Source organism: Phocoena sinus, chromosome 16 (genome assembly GCF_008692025.1).
Source record: "Phocoena sinus isolate mPhoSin1 chromosome 16, mPhoSin1.pri, whole genome shotgun sequence".
Lineage (NCBI taxonomy): Eukaryota > Metazoa > Chordata > Mammalia > Artiodactyla > Phocoenidae > Phocoena > Phocoena sinus.
The window spans coordinates 54915566-54936230 of NC_045778.1; the positions used below are offsets into that span (position 1 = coordinate 54915566).

General features: G+C 53.5%; 2 protein-coding genes across 4 annotated transcripts in view; one reads left to right on the forward strand and one right to left on the reverse strand.

The window, feature by feature from the left end:
• Positions 1–20665, forward strand: part of ZFYVE27 (zinc finger FYVE-type containing 27) — a 76149-nt gene that overhangs the window by 16987 nt on the left and 38497 nt on the right. Inside the window, exon 12 of one of the 3 annotated variants that reach the window (XM_032607788.1) lies at positions 658–2294. The exons of the other annotated variants lie outside the window; for them this stretch is intronic. Coding sequence (XP_032463679.1) covers positions 658–722 — 65 coding nt within the window. The 3' untranslated portion in view covers positions 723–2294. Of the gene's footprint in view, positions 1–657; positions 2295–20665 lie in introns of those variants that run through there. 3 annotated transcript variants of the gene reach the window in all.
• On the reverse strand, positions 8438–17442 carry SFRP5 (secreted frizzled related protein 5). Its single transcript, XM_032607790.1, has 3 exons — positions 13276–17442; positions 11043–11120; positions 8438–9495 (listed from the first exon to the last, which is right to left on the reverse strand). Exons 1-3 carry the CDS (start codon positions 13796–13798, stop codon positions 9149–9151), a joined length of 948 nt encoding a protein of 315 aa, XP_032463681.1. The 5' UTR covers positions 13799–17442; the 3' UTR covers positions 8438–9148.

Consider the following 20665-nt stretch of genomic DNA (forward strand, 5'->3'; position numbering starts at 1 on the left):
CTATAAAAGCTATACCTACTCATTGTAAACAAAACAAAAAGCCAAAGAAAGGAAAACATTCCTAATCTCTCCCAGAGAGAACTGTTAGGCGTGGACCCTTCCCGGTCATTAATGCCGTCACACACGGGATAAATACATATGCATGTTCTAAAAAAAAATGGGAGCATGTATTACATACTGCTTTGCACTATGTTACAATGTTAAATGGAGTGTCCTTTTTTCATTCTTCTGGTCATGCTAGTAACATACGCTTATTCTAGAAGATTTGGGAATTACAGAAGAAGAAGGAAGAGAAAAATAATCTTGTAATCTTACCACCCAGAGATAATAACCACTGTTAAAACATTCTGGAAAATTTTCTTCTGGTATTTTATTTAAAAAACATTTTTAAAGGTATTCTTTTGGTGCTAAAATAATTTCTAATGCATAGAACATCTGGGTGAGGCCTGCTGTTGGTATGGTCACCCCCAAAGTCCCCAGTTCCTGTGGAAAGAGAATTCTCTGAGGGCAGGCTGGTGAGCTGGGACAGCGAGCTTGTAGGCTGGACGATGGGTGGTCTGTGTGGGGCTTCGGGGAGTGGGGAGGAGGTTCTGGTGTTTGGGGTCATGAGCCAGAGGGCACGAGGAAGCATCTCACCAAGTTCTTCCTCCTTTTCAGCCCCTGAAGCCCAGAGAGAGACTGTGTTTGTGTGTGCCTCGTGTAACCAGACTTTGAGCAAGTGAGAAGAGGGCCCAGGGTCCAAGCGGGCGCCTATCCCTGGGGCCAGCAGTAGACCCCGCTCTCCCCACCCTTAGCCCCATGTGGCATGTGCTGGGCAAATGTGGCCTGAGTGCTAGGTAGGCTTCCCCTTCCTGCCCTCGCTGACTCCAGCCGGGTTCTGGAGCTGTTCTCCACTCCTACGGATGGCCAGTAGTGGTTGCTCTCAAACAAGGACTGGAGTGTTTGCCCTGCTCTGCTCTGGGCTGTTAGTGGACTCAGGGTTGGGCAGGGAATGTAAGTTAGAGGGCAGCAGTGAGCCAGGCCTGGTCTCACCTGGGATCAGGGTGTCCCTGCAGGCCTGGGAATTCTAGAAGACTGGAGGTCAGAGATTGGGAAAAGAGATTCTTCCCCTGCTGGGTATTGGGCCAAGCCCCTGCCCTTTGAGAGCCTGCAGAAGGGCTTGCACGTGTCCCAGTTCTGTTCAAATGTCCCTTCAGGCATCAGGACCTCATCATTTCCCCACCAGAGGGTGTGGTGAGGGCTATCAAGACCAAAAGTACTTCTAGAAACAGGGTTGAAGTTCCCAAATTCCCCCAGAGGAGGACGTGTCTAGGAGGGCCTGGCAGAATCCTTCAGTGTTAAGCAGAGCAAAACGGGCACCCTGGCAGCTCAGAGGGCCTCAGCCCCACCTTGCAGGGACCTTGACTTACAGAATCTCAGCCCACATGTTATTCTGGTCTTTTCAGCTCTGCCCGGTAGATGCTGGGCACTCAGATCACTCCTGCTTCCTGTGTTCAGAGCCTTGGGCACCCCTTCTCTGGCCTAGAGCTACAATTCCCCTCCCTGGCCCCTTGTCCCATGGAGTGTGAGACCAGGAAGCAGAGCAGAGGTCCTGAAGCCCTCAACCTTTGGGGGCCTGAGAAGTGTAGGATCTCGCTGGGCTGGGTCTCAGATTCCAGGGCTGTTCTCCAGCAGGACAGCAGTTATGGGGTAAGGCCACTTGGGGTCCCTGTCCCCTCTCCAACAATTTCACGTTCACTCTGGGCTTCTAGGGGCACAGTGTCTCTCCCTAAGCCATGAGCAGGCTCAGGCACCCCTTCCTTCCCCAGGAGCTTCCCTGCCTTTTTGAAGTATTTATTTATTTATTGCATGGTTCCGGGGAACATGTGGCACAAGGAATGGGATAAAGAGGACGGGGGCTTCTCCTACCCTAGGATGCTTCCCTGAACTCATGGGCTGCCTGGGACTCAGAACCCTGGGAGGCAGAGACGTTTCTATACCCTAAGCAGGGACACAAGGTGGCAGGTTGGGGAGACAAGGATCATCCTAGGCCAGCTTTCCCTCCAGGCCAGCCAGTCTAGGAGCCAGGGGACTTCTCCAGGCCAAGTGGGGCAAGTCCCTGGGGAGCCAGGTGGGCTTTGGTAGACCGCCTTCCTTGGGCTCCTGTGGAGATATGAGAGTTAAGGGTCCCCCTTTCCTTGGGCTCCTGTGGAGATATGAGAGTTAAGTGCTTGTGCTTTTTTTACACTGGAGAGGAACTAAAAGGATGTCTGTGTATATGGAGAATTGTCAATAAAAAGGCCTCAAGCTTCCTATGTTTTCGTCCTGGTCCTTGAATGCCCCCTCTCCCTGAGGCTGGAGAGCCAGGTCCCCCCCAGCACTGGCCGAGTTTGCAGGCCTGGGCTGTGTCTGCAAGACGGGGCGGAGGGGCTGTGGAGGCTGAAGTTGGGGTGTGAGCTGGGGTTGGGGGAGGAAAGCTGTGCCTTGCGCAGGAGGGCCTCGGCGAGATGCCTGTTGGATTGACTTGTGACCACATTGTGAGGGCTGGGGGTTGGGCTGGGGACCAGAACTTGGTAACTACTAAGCAATGCAGGCTTTAGAATGGAAAGATTGTAGCTAATCCCTCTGAGAAAGCAGAAAAGGATCAGCCCTGGGGGAGGCTGAGAACCAGCCGGAAAGAGGATTGGCTGTGAGGTGGGAAGTAGAAGCAGTTCCCTGGGAGCTAGGGTTTGGGGGTGTTTACTGGGTGCCAGGCGCTGTGATACGTGCTTTACACACATTATTTCATTTAATCCTCAAGACGGCCCTAAGAGGTAGGCACTTTTTCTTCCCATTTTACAGGGGAGGAAATTGAGGCCCAGGGAGGTTAAGCAGTGGCTGCAAGAGGCTTGGCATGGCACTTTGCAGACCACAGCTGGATATAAGCAGTGTCTTCAAGACCTTCGGCCTGAGGCAGTAAAGGGGGGTGGAGAGACTCTGCCTTGGAGTCGAGGTCAGGTTGCAGTCACATCCTCATGACCCCATGCACGTACAACTCAGACTGCGGTGCCTGAGGGGTCCTCGCAGCACACTGAGGCCTCGGTCTGGGAACTTCCCCTAGTACGGGGGAGCCCCAGCAGGGGGCCCCAAGAGACAGGGAAGCAGCCAGAACCTTGTCCTAGCAGTTTTTACAGAAGAGCATGTTCACTTTAAAAAGTACCAAAGTGGCAAAAAAAAGTACCAAAGCGACCTCAGTAGCCTGGTAGTCCAGAGGAACAGTAAAGATGCTGGAGGAGTGGAAAGTAGGGCTTTTGAGCAAAAGGGGACAGCAGTGGTAGCACAGGCCCAGGAAGGCAGTTTTTCTCATGGAGGGCGTGTGTCACAGTAGGTCAGTTGGAGGGATGCTCAGAGATAATCCAGTCCAGCCCCTCACTGTGGAAGCCACACCATACCCATTTGAAGATGCGGGTTCCCCGCAGCATTGGAGGATGGAACCAGAAGGGACTTCCCTTAGAGCAGGAACAGCCTGCACTAGCTAGAGAGCATCCCGGTGACAGTAGAGGCGGGTGCTGCGATGGACCGGCTCCACACTTGGCCCTGTTCTACCATTGGCTGCAGCCACACTGGAGTTGCTGCAGGGGCCTTGCCCCCAAGCCTTTTTGTGCTGCTTTCCTCATCTGTAAAGTGGGTAGATAGTGATCTCTATCTTGTGTGGCTGCTGTGAGGATTAAATGAGATAGTCCACTCCAGGTGGGAAGCGAGGTGCCTGGCACATAGTAAATGCTCAATAAACACTAACTCATTTCTCTCATTCTGGCCATCTTTAGGAATATCAAAACAACTCTACCCTGCATGGCTTAGAACAGCAATTTTTTTTTAAACTAGAGAATAATCATAGATTATTTTCAGGAAAGAATGAGGCCAGAGTATAGTTTGAAAAAGCAGAGTCAATATTTTGTGTTGGGAAAATGAAAACAATGTCTAATGGTGAAATACAGACTATAGCACAAGTAGCTTTCAGGACATGGGATTCAGAGTGTGAGAAACATGGTTTTCATCATTTGGGGTCAGTGGCCTCATAGAAGGAAAGCCACCTCCTTGTCCCCTTGAGGTGTGTGTGAGGGCCTCAGAGCAGGCCAGTGATGGACATCTTCAAAGTGCAGGTGCCACTGGGAAAATGGAGCCATGGAGGGTTTTACTAGCAGTGGATTGTGCCTTCCCGCTGCCTGGGGTCCACAGCATGGAGAGGACCAAAGGTGGGATGGCCTGGAAAGCAGATTGTCCGTTGTAGAATTGGATGCCTGGTTTAAAAGATGCTTCCCAGTTTGTTCTCAGGGACCAAGTGAGGGGACAGTAGCCAGGTCTGCGACAGCCCTGGAACCTGCTGGGCAGACTTGGATGGATGGCCAGCTCCCACGGCCTGGCATAGGTTGAGGGTTTTGGCCATCTTTTCATGGGTTGCTAGTGGTGGGGAGCAGCCTCCAGTGAGCCTTGGCAGACCTTGAACTGGCCGTGGTTTGTGGGGTCTTTGGGATTTGAGGTCGCTGGTCACCTGGCTCTCAGAGCTGAAGCCAAACGAAGTGCCATTTTCATCCCTTTGTCTCCATGGAACCTTCGAGGCCCTGGCTCCAGCATCTATCCTGCAGCTGGTGGCTCTAAGATCATAATACCTACGTTTATTGAGCACTTGTACTGGGTAGTATGCTGAGTGTGTCATCTCATTTAAACCTCGTGACTGTCCCCAAAGCTAAGTTCTACCATTAACTCCATTTCCCCGATGAGTAAGTGGAGGCCTAGGGAGGTTAAGTAACCTGCCCCAGGTCACACAGCTAGTAAGCCATGGAGCCGCAATGTGAACTGTGCCACAGGTGCTTGTGGATGCCTCAGAGAAACTGGTCACCATAGCAGTCCTGGCTGTCACCTCCCTTCTGTTCTGCCTTGTTCCCACTAGCTCCAGGAGGTTCTGAGCCATTGAGTTAACAGGAGGGCCTGCCCACCACCAGCCCTAGTGAAGTGGGCTCAGCCTCCAGGGGAACAGAGGCAGCCTTGTGGCAGGAGCTCCCCCAGCTCCCAGCACTGCCCCATCTCCTTGGCTGGGTCTGTTGCACCACCCTAGAGTAGCACATTCCATTCTCTGGAACAGCTGGGGGCTGGAGGTTCTGGATTCCCCTGGCCCCAGCAGAGCCTGCTGTCTGGGCTGGGACACTGGGTCCCAGCCACACACATTCCAGCAGCAACCACCCCCCACGTTGGATTTCCCAAGGAGTGAACTTTAGCCAGGATTACAGTCGACTAAACAGTTGTGGGATGTGAGCTTCCTTTGTGGGACCCGAGAGGCTGGATGCTGATGGGGCTGAGAGAGGAGGAGGGGCGAAGGGGTGGGCTGCCCTGGGATTCAGGAGAAAAGCCATGGTTCAAGGATGGCTCTTCTGCTGCTCTCAGGGTGCTTGGAGTGAGATCTGAGCAGGGTCCCCAGAAATCTTCCTGTGAGGCAGGGTAACAGACGCATGGCTGCTTGTACTCTGATCCTGCCCACCTGTCCTCAGCTTTGCCCCCTGCAGGCAGTAGTACAGGGGTTAAGAGCATGGGGTCAAATCCTAACCACACCACTAAGTACAGCTGTGTGTCCTTCAATGACTTCATTAACCTTTCTGAACCTCAGTCTCCTCACCATTAAAATGGGGATAATAATAGTACCTACCTCAGGAGGCTTAAATTAAAATGCCCAAGTGCTTGAATATTTATATATTAATGGGCTTGATATATACTGAATGCTACTATAGTATTATACGTCTTCTTTTCTCTATTGCCCTACATACTACCTGGGGATGTATTTTCTGATGCAAAACCACAAATGTGAATTCTCTCCCCCTTCTGGAAGTAACAGTTCTGGCCTTTAGATAAGATGTTCCTGTCTTTTCCTTGCCTTCCTGCCAGTAGCATTTCTTAGTTGATTAACAAATCAATTAGGAATTAATAAGCACTTATTTTGTGCAGGCACTGTGCTAGGTCAAGGCCTTTGGTTAATAAAAATACTAATTACCATTTAATGAGCATCTTCTAAATGCTGGGCATTGTTGCCAGGTATTTTTCATACATTTCCCTGCTTAACACTCAGCCGCCCTGTGAAGTAGACAGGATCACTTCGTTTTCCAGCTGGGAAATGTCCCCAATGTCACATGGTCATTAAGTCACAGCACTGGAAACCAGAACTGGCCTCTTCTCGCCTGATCCTGAGTGTCATGGGCCTACCCCAAAACCCTTCTGTTCTCTATCAGAACTCTCATTTTGCACCCAGCTGAAACACTTCCTCTGCTCCCTTGCAACTTGGACTGGCCATGTGACTTAGTTTTGGCTGGTGAGCTTAGTTTTGGCTGGTGAGCGAGAAGTGGAAATCTACCAGGTGGGACTTGTTGGGAAATTACTGTTTTCCTGATCAAAAGGGCCAGAGGCAGCTGACGCGCCGCTTCTGCTCTTAGCCCTTTCCCGCCTTGCTCCCTGGAATGTGGCTGAGAAGTTGGGAGGAGGAGGCACCACCCACTGGCAGAGCAGGAAGGCAGAATGAGCCTGGGACACGGACCTCCCACCTCCGGATCTCTTGAGTGGGGAAGCCCCGCTGTTTCTGGAGGGTTCTGCTCCACGCGGTCAGATGCCATCATTCACTGGTGCGCCGCGCAGATGCTCGCTGGGCACCACCAGCTGCCTGTCTCAGGCTGGCCAGGAGGGAGTGTTCTGTGGCTGAACTGAATGCAGGGAGCGCTCAGGCCTTGCAGGGCCTCCTTGGTCTTTGGTCCCAGGGAAGAGACTGCCGGGGGCTCTGACGGCAGGTGCCGGGGACAGAGCCAAGGTGCAGAGCAGGGCCTGACCCCTTTGTGGCGGTGGGTGAGGAGCGCCTTGCTGGGGCCTCGCAGGATGGGCTAAGGGAGCCCCTCCCCACCCGCTCCCTCTCATGGGCTGCCAGCACCTGACAGAGGTCAGTATTGTGCTCCGGCCAGAAGCAGCCTGAGTCCTGTGTGCTCAGTGAAAAAAGAATCCCTGGTCCTGGTTGACCCTAGAAGGGCCCGTAAATATTTGGTCGGGGTAGGAGGCTGGAAGACAAGGGGCGGTTTCAGGGAGCCAGGTGGGCTGGGCAGGCTTTGGGCGAGGGTGGGAGGCAGCGGCTTCCTCAGAGGTGAGGAGAAACACGCAGGCCGCGGCCGCCCCTGACCTGTGTGGGGCACCTGACTGCCAGGGAGGTGATTTATGGGCAGGCTGTCAGACCACCTGTTAGCCCGCACTGGCCCCTTGTTCCTCTGTGGCAGCGCGCTCCTCTGAGAGCTGCGGAAGCAAGCCAGGGTTTTCCTCACCTCAAGAGAACGTGGCTCCATTGTTTTGGAGGATCAGCAGGCCTTGGCTGGACTTGGCATCCCAGCTGTACCCCAGCTGGTGAGGAAAGCCTTCTGGGGGTGTCCCCAGCCCCCTGCTCTGGGTACATCTGCCCTGTCCCTCAGCATCTGCTGGCGGTCACCTCAGGACTCTTTCCGGGCACCACCCCTCCCAAGTACTGGATGCGTTACTGACAGCAGCCTGTCACCTCCGTTTCAAGCCTTCTCCCCTCGCTGTCCCATCCAGCTCAAGGTAGCAGCCTCCATCTGCACTGAGCTCGCTGAAGAAGCCCCCTGAGGCATTATAGCTGGTCCGCTCCCCGCGTGCAGGACCAGGACCCTTCCAGCCTGAGGTAGCCTCAGCCCCTCGCCCTCCTGCCTTAGCTGTCGGCTTATCCGGATGGAGGTTCTCAGCCCTGGCTGCACACCGCCCCAATGGGCATCTAGAAATGCTGATTTTGGACCACCCTCCAGAGGTTCAGATTTAATTGATTTAGAGTAGAGCCCAGTAATTTGTAAAAGCTCCCTAGATGATACGAAGGTTTATGTATTAAAATGCAGGTGTGGGGTGGGGCCTGAGCTTCTGTGGTTCTCACCAGCTCTGAGGTGATACTGATGCTGTGGTCCAGGGACCAGCTTGGAGTAGCACCTGTCCACACCATCATCTCCTACACGTCCAGTGCCCAGGGGTGTTTGAGCTCTAGGGGTAGGAGTGACACGTTTAGGCCTCTGGGTCTTCAGAGTAGTTCCCTGTGGCCCAGCCTTTTGGGGGCTTCTCAGAGCAGGCACTGCCCGTGTCAGGGAGATGCTGCAGGACTGTGGGAGCCTTCTGATGGTGGGAGAAGGCTGGGGAACTTGGCATCTCTGTCCTTCCTCTGAGACAAAAGGACAGTCATCTCCATCACTCAGTTAGTCTCGTTGTGAGGATGAGAAGGGTGACCCTCTCTATGTGTTCTCGGGGGATCCTGCGAAAACATGGGAATTGCTCTTTTTAGGCATTCCAAGTATGTCTGTGTGGACAGGCCGTGGGTTACAAAAAGGCCTCTTTCGCGAAGTCGTTTCTGAACACCCCACCGAGGAACCAGCTGATAAAGAAATCACCTGGTTAAAACCAGTTTGTTTTCTTTGATTTAATTAAAAACTTAAAAAAAAATAGAAAACCAAGCCCTACCTGCACCAGTCTAGTATCTATGGCCTCACAGCAGTAGCAGTAATTTACTGGTCATCAGGATAAAAGGGACATGCGGAGGCTGAGGAGTGCGCATCTGGGAGCGGGCCCGGGCTGGGCTTCTCTCCGGTCCAGCGGGAAGGGAAACGGGCAGAGACGGGGAAGGAGGGGAGGTGTGGCTGGAGGGCACTGTGACCCTTTCCTTTTGGGGGGGCTACAACGAGGACACGTGAAGGGGCCCTGGGGGCCAAGAACTGTCTCTCAAGTAGCTCAGCCTAATACCAGGACTTCCCTCTCCCAGGCGAGGCCCCACCACCAACAGAGGGGAGCTGACACCACCGGCTATCCTGGAAACCACCTCCTCAGGCTGCTTAGAGCTCTCTTTTCTCTCTGCCTACTTTCTCCCAACTGAGAAACCTCTGCTCCTATGGGAGGAAACCTTCAAGGACCCCAGAACCCCTCGGTCAAGGACAGCCTGGCTCCATGTCCATCCCTTAGTGCCTGTGCTGGTAGCAGCTCTGCACGAACCACCCTCCGGCAGGGGCTGGGTCAGCCTGGGAGTAGGGGGAGGCCAGGTGGGCAGGAGGAGAGAGTGCGCCCCAGGGGTGGAGACAGAGACAAGGCACAGCTGGCTGGGTGGGGCAGGGAGGAGTGCCCTTCAGTGGGGCTCTGCGGCCCCATAGAAGAAGGGATAGTAGAGGGAGCAGGGGTAGGAGAACATGAACTTGACCGCGAACTTCATCTCCTTGTTCTTCTTGTCCCAGCGGTAGACAGCCGTAAGCAGCAGCTGTCCGTCCACTTTGCGGCCCATGACCAGGAAGCTGCCGGCCAGGCTCTCCAGCTGCGGGCAGGGGCAGCCAGCGCCGTTCTTCATGTGCAGCACCAGCCTCTTGGTGTCCTTGCGCTTCAGGGGGCCTGGCTTGAGCAGTTTCTTCTTTTTCTGGGCTCCAATCAGCTTCCGGTCCGCGTTCTCTATCTTGATCTCTCTGATGCGCATTTTGACCACTGTGTGTCAGGGTGGACAGAGGGATGGCCTGAGAACCATCATGTTTGCTCAGGACGCGGGTGGCCCCATGCTTGGTGCTCTGCCTGAAGCTCCAGGCCTGGGGCTTGGGGAGATGGAGCTTCTGCGTGTACACGCTGACATTTATGAAGCTCGCACCATGTGCTGGACTCGCACGGGCATTATCATGTTTCATCCTTGAGGCGTGGTGGGGAAATGAGGTTTGGAGAGGTGGTGATGTGCCTGAATTCTAGAGCCTGGGTTGAACTGAGGTCTGGCCTGTGCCTCTCCATGACACCAGGTGCAGGGTGGAGAGCTCTCCGTGGGGAGTGGAGCTGGGTGTGGGCTCCCTGGGGAAGGGAAATATTGGGGGTGGAGCTGACCAGTTGGAGGGAGGGTTTGGTGGAAGGGGCGTCCTTGTGATGGAGGAAGGCTGGATTTCATGATCTCTGGGGATGCTTCCAAATGGATTTCTGGCTGCGTGTGTGTGTGTGTGTGTTGTAGGGGGTGGTGTTTGGAGCAGTGGTGGCTCTAAATGCTAGACAGCCAGCTCTGGCGGGGGGTGAGGGGGCCCTTCTCTGTCGCATGTGCTGATTTCCATGGGTAAGTGCTCCCACCGTGACCCACTGAGTCACGGAGCGCAGGGTTGGGAAGCACCGCATACAACCAGCTCTTGCTGGGCGAACCCACTGCTGTAATTTGTGTGCGACTGTGTAGTGTGGGTGGGAGTGTGGAGTGTGGTGCTGTGTGTTTTTGTGTGTGAGAGAATGTCTGCGGTGTGTGTAGGAGTGTGAGTGTGTGGGGTAGTGGAGGAGGTGGTTGAAGGCCAGAGAGCCTAATGGAGGTAGCGGCGATCACTTAGGCCAGGGTCCTCCTTCTGCGGGCCTCTGGGTCCCCATCTCTGGGAGCAGCCAGAGAGAAGCCCGAGAATAACTTTGGCCACCCAGGAAAGGACAGTGTTATAAAATGTCTTTCCTTCTCCCCCACACCCTCTTTCTCTCTCGGCCACGCACACACCTTGCAGTAGTAGTGTCCTCTTTCCAAACAGACTAGCGACATCAAAGACCTGTTGCAGGAAGGGTTTCATTGCTTTCTCTTTTTCATAGAGGAGGCTAAGACACAAAAGGGGAGCTGACCTGGCCAAGACCACATGCTGGGCTGCGTGGTCCGCACAGGAGCCAAGTCCTGACTGCCCCAGGAATGGGGAGGCTCCAGGATGAAGCTGTGGGACGGGTGACCACAGCTCCCTTGGCCAGAGGTGCATCAGGTACTAGGCAGAGGTGCCCAGGGACGAGGGGGCTGCACTTCCATCCTGGAGCCCATCTCTCCCCTCTGCTACCTCCATCCATCTCTGGGCCAAGCCTCCTTCCCCTAAAGAGAATCCAGCCCTGGAGGCCCCTCTGTAGAGAGTGTCAAGGGAGGGCTGCCGGAGCCCTGGCCAGGGATGGACCATGGCCTCGAGGGGCTTTTGAAGTCCCTGGGATGACATGCAAAAAAGAGGTACATTTCTCTGGGGAGAGGGCAGTGGCCACGTGGGCTCTACACTCACCGAAGTCACTGGAACACATCTGCTCCATGAGGCCATCAGCGCTGTGCTCCATCTCACACTGGGCGCAGATCTTGGTCACTGAAGAGAGAAGCAGGGGTGGGGAGAGGGGATCAAAGTCCATAGAGCCACTTAGGGTTCAGGCTCCCCCACTGACCAGCCACCTCCCCCTGCCAAGCCTCCACTTCCTCATCAGGAAACAGGATGATGATAATGATAATGCTCACTGAGTGGTTGTGAAGTTCAAGAGGTCGTGAAGGGACAAAACTGACCAGGTGGGCATGATTGCCCCATGACCCTGGCAGCTGGGACCATGATGTGCTCTGTCTTTTTCTAAATTTTGTCTCATTTAGTCCTCAGCCTATGAAGTAGGTATCGTTATTCCTCTTTTTTCTTTTTTTTTTTGCGGTACGTGGGCCTCTCACCGTTGTGGCCTCTCTCACTGCGGAGCACAGGCTCCGGACGCGCAGGCTCAGCGGCCATGGCTCACAGGCCTAGCTGCTCCGTGGCATGTGGGATCTTCCCAGAGCGGGGTACGAACCCATGTCCCCTGCATCGGCAGGCAGACTCTCAACCACTGTGCCACCAGGGAAGCCCCATTATTCCTCTTTTAAAGAAAAGGAAACCGAGGTCCAGAGTGGCTACCAAAGTCTGCAAAGCTAGTGAGAATTGAGCTTAGAACTCAGGATTTGTGACTCCTAGACTGGTGCTAGGGTGGGGATGTTTGCGGGGTCTTTCTAGGAACCCAGGCTCCAGACAGGTGGGTAAATGAGTGACGCCGGCAGGGCAGGGACTGTGGTAAACTGAGGAGCACCCACTTTAGCATTACCAGAACTTCCGATTTTTCAAGGGAAGCCAAAACTCTTTTTGTATGAAATATTCTCAGTTTTGTCTGTTGGCCACACAGACACCTTGGGCTGCCTCTGGTCCTACCACACAGCATCTGCCCTCGCTCTGTGTCTCTGCCTTCTGGTGGGTGCCCCAACATGGGGGAGAGAGGGGCTCAAAGCGGGTGAGAGTGGGAGGGCAAAGCCAGGCGGGAATCCAAGCCTGGGATTTCCCTGCTTTCCAGGATGTTAATGTTTGGGCTCCAAGAAAACCAGAATAAAGGAGCCATGCCTAGGATCCCTGCTGGGGACTATGCTGTCTCTGCTTGAACTGCGTCTTTCTCCCCTGCTTCCTGGTCCCATTACTAACCTGAGAATAGGGGGTTTCTCTTCTCCCAACACTCTTTGGTCACAGGACCCCCACCCAGCTGCAACTCTCAGATCCTGTGTGGGTGTGTAGGACTGGGGACTGCATGGGTGAGGTTAGCTTTGAGGGGTGGGTGGGGTGTGGTGGAGTCCAGTTGTTTCTGGGGGGCCGGGTCAAATGGAAAATGGGGGAGTGGTGCTGCCCCTTGGGAGAGTCCCAGAGCCAGGAGCTCCCTAGATTCTGGGTATTAGCCACCCTGGCAAAGATGCCCTACTTGGTGCCACTGTTTATCCTCCTGTCTGGTGCCCAGCCTGGGCTTACTCTGCCTGGAAGGAGTCTGGCAGAGGGGGTGCACAGTGAAGGGGGGGCTGAGACCAGAGAGGAATTAGGGGTAATGGGATTGGGGGGTGGGTGGGTGGGAGGTGGCACTTAGGATCTCATAAATTTTGGGAACCTGGGATTGCTTCCTTGAGGAAACTAAGGCTCAAAGTTGAGCAACTTGCCCAAGGGCTCCTTGTCAGGGGCCAAGCCTGGCAATCTGCTCACTCTTCTGCACTGAGCCTTACCCAAAGGTCTCCCAACCTGGGGGACTGGGGAAAGAGTGGGAAAATATAGGGTTCCCACGTGCAGAAAATGGGGACAGGGTGGAATTCATAGCCCAGAGTGTGCTTAGCAATCCTGGGCATTTGTGGGCTGAGAGAGGTGATAAGGCATTTATTGGAGGCCTCAGGATGGAGTGACAGCATTGGGCTCCCCCAGGGACTCCAGAAGCTTGGGAAGGTGGGAGCTGTGAGGGAAGTGGGGGAGGTTTCAGGAACGGAGTTGGAATGGGGGAGAACCAGTGGGAATGTCCACAGCCGCAGGTGGGAAGGCTGGTAGGCTTCGGGCGACATGCAGGGCTGAGCAAAGACGTGTGTGTGTGTGGCACCTCTGGGGGCTTGAAGAGCTGTGCTAAGGGGTTGGGGGAGCGGCATCTATCGCGTCGGAGAGCGCGGGGCGCTGGGGGCTGGGGGTAGGGAGGTGGCGGCGGCGGCAGCGCTACCTGGAGGCGCGGTGGCGGGCAAGTGCCCGAACTGCACAGCGATGCAGAGGTCGTTGTCCAGGGGGAACTTGTGGCAGTGCAGCATCTCGGGCCAGGGAAAGCCATAGGCCTCCATGAGCGGCGCGCAGCCGGCGCGCACGGCCTCGCACAGCGAGCGGCAAGGGTAGATGGGCCGGTCGAGGCAGACGGGCGCGAAGAGCGAGCAGAGGAAGACCTGCGTGTCCGAGTGGCAGCGCTTGGCCAGCAGCGGCAGCCAGCTGCTCGCCTGCTGCTTCACCTCGGCCAGGCTCTCGTGCTCCAGCAGGTTGGGCAGCCGCATGCGCTTGTAGCCCACGGTGTGGCAGAGTGGCAGGTCGGCGGGGATGTCGAGGCACTGGGGCGGTTTGGAGTACGAGCGCCCGTGCAGCGGCTCGGTCTGCCAGCCGTAGTAGTCGTACTCTTCGCCGCGCCCCGGCGCCCCGTGCAGCGCCCCCAGCAGCAGCGCCAGCGCGGCCGCCCGCGCGCCCCCCGCCGCCGCCCGCATGGCTGCACAGGCCCCCGATACTCTCCTGCCGCTGAGGTCGCCCAAGTGGGTGGCAGCCTCGTTCCACGCTCGCGCGCACAGAGTGATCCTGGCGCCTCCCACCTTGAAGCTCCAGCCCCGGCCTCACCGCGCGCCCCAGCCAATCTCCGGCCGCCGGGCCCCCGCCCCGAGGCGGGGAGGCAGGGTGGCGCCCCCCTGCGCCTCCTGACCCCGGGGCCTGCGCGTCCCGCTCAGCGCCGGCTCCTTCGCCCTTCTCCCGCTCGCCCACTCCCCTGCCACTGACCCAGCCTCGCCTTGCGCCACTCCCCGGGGATCCCTCACTTCCCTAGGCTTTTTCCTCGCCCCTCGCCTTCTCCATCCTTCCTCCTTATCTCTCTCCGCCACAGCCTCTCCTGTTCCTTTTCTCACTCACTTCACTTGGTTATCTCTCCGTCTCGGCCCTTACCACTCTGCTCTGTTTTCTCTTCCCTGACACCTCGGTTTTCCCTTCTCTCGGCAGGAGGCTCCTGGCTGCCCACACCCTCCTGGTCCAGGCAGGCAAGTTCTTCACTCCCAGTCCTCACGCATTTATTGAGCTCCTGCTTGGTGCCAGGCAGCGTGCTGACTGTGTGCAAGGCTCGAGGTGCTGGGGAATCAGAGAGGGATATGATCCAGAACCCACGTCCGGGACATCACAGCTTAGTGGGGGCAAAGATAATCATGCCTACTACTTAGTGAGCGCTTATTAAGTGCTTCAGACACTGCACAGCACTTCACAACCTTATCAACCATTTCCAATGATAGCTAACACTTATTGGGTGCTTCCTATGTGTCAAGTCTGTTCTGAGCATATTGCATAAACTACCTCATTTAGTTCTTATAATAATGCTATTAGGTGGGCAGATACTATTACTATCCTCACTTTACAGATAAAGGCACTGAGACAAAAAGGTTAAGTAAAGATTGGTGCCAGGACTTGAACCCAGGAAGTCTGATTCCAGAGTCAGAGCCCAGATATGACCAGGAGGTCTGGATTCTGAGTCTGTAGGCTTAATGACTGCAGTGGGAGGTGCTCAGAGAGGTGAAGTAACTGGCCCTTGGTCACATTGCTAATAGATGAAGGAGCCATCATTTGAGTCCAGGTGTTGGGTTCCAAAGGCCAGGGTTTAACTACTCTGCCCTAAGATAAATTCCAGCCTAGGGTAGGAAACGCTGAGGGAGGAGACTGTACCTCCTCTGGGAGCCTAGAGAAGGAAGGAAATGAAGAGGAGATACCTCCAGGGAGGTATCAGAGAGGAGGCAGCTTTCAGGAACCCCATGTCTGGGGTCTTTTCCTTGTCTGGACCCTGCCTTCCATTGGCTTTCCTGTGGGAGGAGCTTTGGACAAGATGCTTGGAGGGGGTGGTGGGGGGCTCCTTCCTGAGAACCTAGCTGGGGAACTGACTCCCTAGCCTTTGGTGGGGAGGTACTCTGGGGAGATGTCTTGTAGGAGGGTTTGGGGTGCTATGGGGGGGCAGGAGTTCTGGGGCACTTGCCGCCTCCACTCTTGCCCTAACATCCTCCCCATACCCATCCTCCTGAATGTTTCCAGGCTCCCATCTTCCCATGGATCTATCCTTGCAATGGTAGTGGAGAGGGGTGAAGGATCACTTCTCTTAATATTCAGCAGACACATGCTGTGTGCAAGGCTCGAGGTGTGTATTCTACAGATGGGGCTACAGAAATACAAAAGGCATAGGCCCTGCTTCATCTGATCCAGTTGTGAGAAAAAGACCCAAGGAAGGGCAGAGGAGGCAGAAGAAAATTAAGCAGACAGAGCCCTAGGGTGGGACAGGATGTTCTTTTGATGTCCAGGATGACCTAGTTGGGTCTGGGGAGAACAAGCTTTCCTGCCCCTTCTCCCTCTCCCAACCCCAGCGTGAAGAGGTTCTGGGGATGACCACTTAGAAGGTGAAGGACCACTGTCTGCAGGGCCAGACAGTGTAGTAATGGTGCAAGAGCCTGGACTCTGCAGACGGAAAGAGCCAGGTTCAAATCCAAGTGTATGCTCTCTGAGTGACCTTGGGCAAATACTTAGCCATTCTAACCCTTCACTTCTTTGTTTGTAAAATAGAACCACCTCAGCAGTTATTGTGAGGGGCATACAAGATGGTGCATGGAAAGAAAGCCTCCTGCACAATGCCAGCACATAGTAGATACCTAGGAATGTTAGATTGCCAAGGGATGTGTGACTTTAGGGTAGAAATGTGTGTGTTCTGAAAGCTCCCTCGGACACCTTGGCCCTGGCTCTGGTTTGGGACTCTCAGTGGCAGTTCTGTTCCTTGTACTCCAGCTTACCCCTCACCACCCGCTCTGGGCTTGGCAGGGCTTCTGCACTCCAGGGGAGCTGTGGTTTCAGTCCCTGGCAGGGGGTGTTGGAGTTCCCAGATGGTTGTACAAGGTGCTGGCTCCCTGTGTAGCTGGTCTCCTGTGCTGTTCTTGGCATCCCAGTGCCTGGTCTGGACAGAGTGAGGCATTGTTCCTGCTGCTGCTTATGTAAGAACTACACATGGTCTGAGAGCCAGGGGAGTCTGTACCTGGCAGTTCCAGGGGCTCCGAAGAGCAGAGGGGCCAGGCTAGAAACTTCCTGGAAGAGGAGGATGGGTAGGCTTTACCCGGCAACTTTGCCTTGTGGACCCCTGAGGCGCCCTGACATGGGGCCCATGATGAGATTGAGGAGGGAAGCCCTTCACAGGAAAAGAACCCAGGTGGGGGGCTACACCCTGGGGTAGCTGTTCAAGGACGCTCTCCCCCTGTGGCCAGAGAAAGGAAGAGGCTGCGCTCTGATGTCGTATCCCTTTCTGATGAGGCTGTCCCAGGGCCTAGGCAGCTGGGTGGGACACCTGGCATGCTGGGCATCTGTCCATCTTGGAGCGTGTGCTGTCTGTCCAGGCACACGTTTCCCCCAGCTGATGGAGGGAACCACTTGTTCAAAATGTGTATTCATGGTTTGTTGTGAGCAAAGTTCTACATAGAGAACTCTTAGATTAAACTTGCTACTTATGGGGAATTCCCTGGCAGTCCAGTGGTTAGGACTGCGTGCTAAGATCCCGCAAGCCATGCAGTGCGGCCAAAGAAAAAATTGCTAATTATGTTATCAAATCCTACATTCTTCTACTTTTTTAGTGCCTACTTCAGTGGTTCTCCTTGTGGTCAGGGTTCCCTTGAGGGCCCCCAAGTGCCTTTCAGGGAGTCCGCAAGGTCAAAATTGTACGTAATTTGAAGATCCACTCAAGGTGCAAGATAGACCAATGGATTTTAAGGATTTTACTCTGTTGAGTAAGAAAAGTTTATTGATGTGGATTCAGATTCTACATTACAACCAACATTTAAGGAATTGTCACCTGTCAATTTTTTTGTAGTATCAATTTGATAGGCATAATATCTAAAAAGGCTATTAAAATACTCTTTTCCAATTACATTTCTCTGTAAAGCCAACTTTTCTCCATATATGTCAACCAAAACAACATGTAACAACAGATTGAATGCAGGAGATATAAGAATCTGACTGTCTTCTATTAAACTAGACATGAAAGAGATTGCAAAAGTGTAAGACAGGGCTTCCCTGGTGGCACAGTGGTTAAGAATCCACCTGCCAGTGCAGGGGACACGGGTTCGAGCCCTGCTCCGGGAAGATCCCACATGCTGCGGAGCAACTAAGCCCATGCGCCACAACTACTGAGCCTGCACTCTAGAGCCTGTGAGCCACAACTACTGAGCCCGTGTGCCACAACTACTGAAGCCCACGCGCCTAGAGCCTGTGCTCCACAACAAGAGAAGCCACCGCAGTGAGAAGCCCGCGCACCGCAACTAGAGAAGGCCTGCCCAGCAACGAAGATCCAACGCAGCCAAAAAAAAAAAGTGAAACAGTGCTACTCTTCTCACTAAATTTTTTTGTTTTGTAAAATGTAATTACTTTTCACAAAAATTTATTTATGTTGACATATAATGGGATTATTACGGTTATTTGAAATGAATTAATATATAAATTTTTTCTGTTTTCATTTTAACCATTGTAGATGTTGATATAAATGGTAGATATCTGTATAAACAAAAGTTCTTTGATTTAATCTAAAACCTCAATAATTTTTAAGAGTGTAAAGAGGTCCTGAGACCAAAAAGTTTAAGAACCACTGGCTTACTTCCTCTGTTCATTTCTGATAGAGGTGTATAAAATCTATACACCTTTGTGGGGTTTGCTAATTTTTCCTTTTCTTTTTTTTTTCTTTTGATTCAATTTTGCTTTATATACTTTGAAGCTGTGTTGTTAGGAGCATAAAGTTTCTTTTTTTAAAAAAAAAATATTTATTTATTTTTGGCTGCGTTGGGTCTTCGCTGCTGCTTGCGGGCTTTCTCTAGTTGCCGTGAGCGGGGGCTACTTGGCTACGCTTTGTTGCAGTGCGCAGGCTTCTCACTGCAGTGGCTTCTCTTGTTGCAGAGCACAGGCTCTAGGTGTGTGGGCTTCAGTAGTTGTGGCGCACGGACTTAGTTGCTCCGCAGCATGTGGGATCTTCTTGGACCAGAGATCAAACCCGTGTCCCCTGCATTGGCAGGCGGATTCTTAACCACTGCGCCACCAGGGAAGTCCCTGGAGCATAAAGTTTTGTGATTATTGTATGTTCTGTTTGGATTGTAATTTTTATCTGTATGAAATAGCCTTCTTTGTTCCTTTTAATCTTTAGTCTTGGGAAAAATAATTCCATGAACTAACATTTAGCTAATGCCTGCTATGGGCCAGGCATACACGAGTAAGAGTCTCAGTCCCAGCCCATGTGGAGGACGCAGACACACAAAGGCAGTGAAGTGTAGTGGGAGGAGCCAGGGCTTTGAGTCAGCCTGACTGGTGGTGAATTCTGACCACATCCTAGTTGTGTGTCTTTGGACACATGTCTATTGAACTTTAGACCTGCGTTTATTCATTTGTAAAATGTGGTTAGTAACGTTTATTTACTAGGTGGTAGTGAAGATTTACTAGATAAAGGATGAGAGAAGCACCTGGCAGAGTGCCTGGCTTACAGTAGCTCTGTGATCAGAGCTATAACAGAGCCAGGAGCCAAGAGATCTGCCCCATTCATGCCTCTACAAAGCCTCTGGGAGAGGCAGTGTGTAGTAGTGGGGAGTGCACCATGCTTGGATTCTGAAGATCTGAGTTGTATGTTTTCAACTTAATAGCAAGTCCTTCCCACACCCTGAGTCTCAGTTTACTCATCTGCGGACATGAGGAGGAATGCAGTCTCTGCCCTGCGTTCTCCATGGGGCTGTCTTGAGGATAGTGAAGAGGAAGGGGGCTGGGATGATGATGGAGGTGAGGCTGTGAGGAGCCTTGGCTTGAGGTGGGACCTCTTCCATCCCTGGCTGTGAGGAGGTCCTGCCAGCACAGGCTTGCCTGCCTCCTGGAGGGCTGGGATGCCCGAAGAGGTGAGAAAGAATCTTGTCCTTGTTCCAGAGCCTCCTGGAAGTATCTGCCTTTTACAGTCTCAGTGTTCCTCTGCTGGGACACCTGTTTTCATAGCAGCTGCTGCTGAGCGCTCAGCAAAGAGCGCAGGGTGAGTGGTCTGTGAAGTTAAGAGAACTATTAGTGCTAGCAGGGAACCACTTCTATTGTCCCCCAGCATCCTCCCATCCCCCACCACTTTCTGTAAGAGGAAACTAGAACTTGACCTTCCTGACTTCCAGTCCAGTGCTCTTCCTACCACACCTACAGCACTGCTTTACTTTCCAGCATTTTGGTTTTGTCGATTGCAAAGTCACCATCTGTCCCATAGGCCCCCAGCTGTGCCGAGCCTTCCTGCTGCACAACCTGTGCTGTGGGCAGCAGTTCAAGAAGGCCTGTTCAGGATCTCTGGGTGCCCTGGTGGCAGTGGGGTCCTGGTCCTGGAGGGGCTGGGCTCACTGTCACTGAATCGAGTGGCTAGGGAGGTGACGTAGTCCTTCCTTCTATGAGCCCGGGCACCAGCAGGCTCTCCATTTGTCCTGGATCTCATGTAGCTCTGCAAAAACAGCAGAGGCCAGTCTTGTCTTGGGCCTGCGCCTTGGTCTAGTCTAAGAATGACTGTCTGAAGTACAAAAGGAAGTGGGGTGGAGGGTGGGCACGGCTGGTAGTCTCTGGACAGGGCTGGGATGGAGAGAAGGCTGAGAAATGCTCTCCTCTTCTCTCTGGGTCCCCAGCACACCTGGGAGCCCTGAGCTGTGGCTGGTGGGCAGCCCAGCTAGAAGCACATCAGAGAGTTAGCCAAATGTTTGGGTTAAGACCACAAACCCTGGGGACTTCCCTGGCAGTCCAGTGGTTAAGACGCCGTGCTTCCACTGCAGGGGACACAGGTTCGATCCCTGGTTGGGGAACTAAGATCCCGGATGCTGTTGGCATGTTCAAATATTTAAAAAAAGGAGGAAGAAGAAGAAAAAAAAAAGACCACGAACTCTGGAGCAAGACTGGATTCTAATTTCCTCAATGCTACTTGACCTTGGGCGAGTTATTTAACCTGTCTGTGCTTCAGTTTCCTCATCTGTAAAGTGAGGATAATAACAATAGTGCCTTACAGGATTATTGGGAGGATTAGAGTTCATTTAAAAAGTGCTTGGAATGGTGCACAGAGGAGAGCTTTCTGTATAATTGTTAGTTAAAACTATTGAACATCGGTATGACAATGGTCTTTAGAGACTGTCACCAGATTCTGTGGCTCCTTGCTCCTACATTTCTCGTAAATAAACCTGTGCTGTCCCTTTCTCACTGTTGTTCCTCCTCAATGCTGTCCTTCCTCACTGCTTGGGGCTGCCTTCTGGTCTTGTTTTCCACTCTGCAGGAGTGAATCATTTCAAACTGCAAACACGGTAGCCTCACCTTTCAGC

Excerpts from the sequence above, each read along its gene's own strand:
- SFRP5 (XM_032607790.1), bottom strand. The coding sequence starts at position 13,798 with ATGCGGGCGGCGGCGGGGGGCGCGCGGGCGGCCGCGCTGGCGCTGCTG. Across the intron at positions 11,121-13,275 it reads GCCCGCCACCGCGCCTCCAG|TGACCAAGATCTGCGCCCAG; the intron begins GTAGCGCTGCCG and ends TTCTCTCTTCAG. Across the intron at positions 9,496-11,042 it reads GATGTGTTCCAGTGACTTCG|TGGTCAAAATGCGCATCAGA; the intron begins GTGAGTGTAGAG and ends CCTGACACACAG.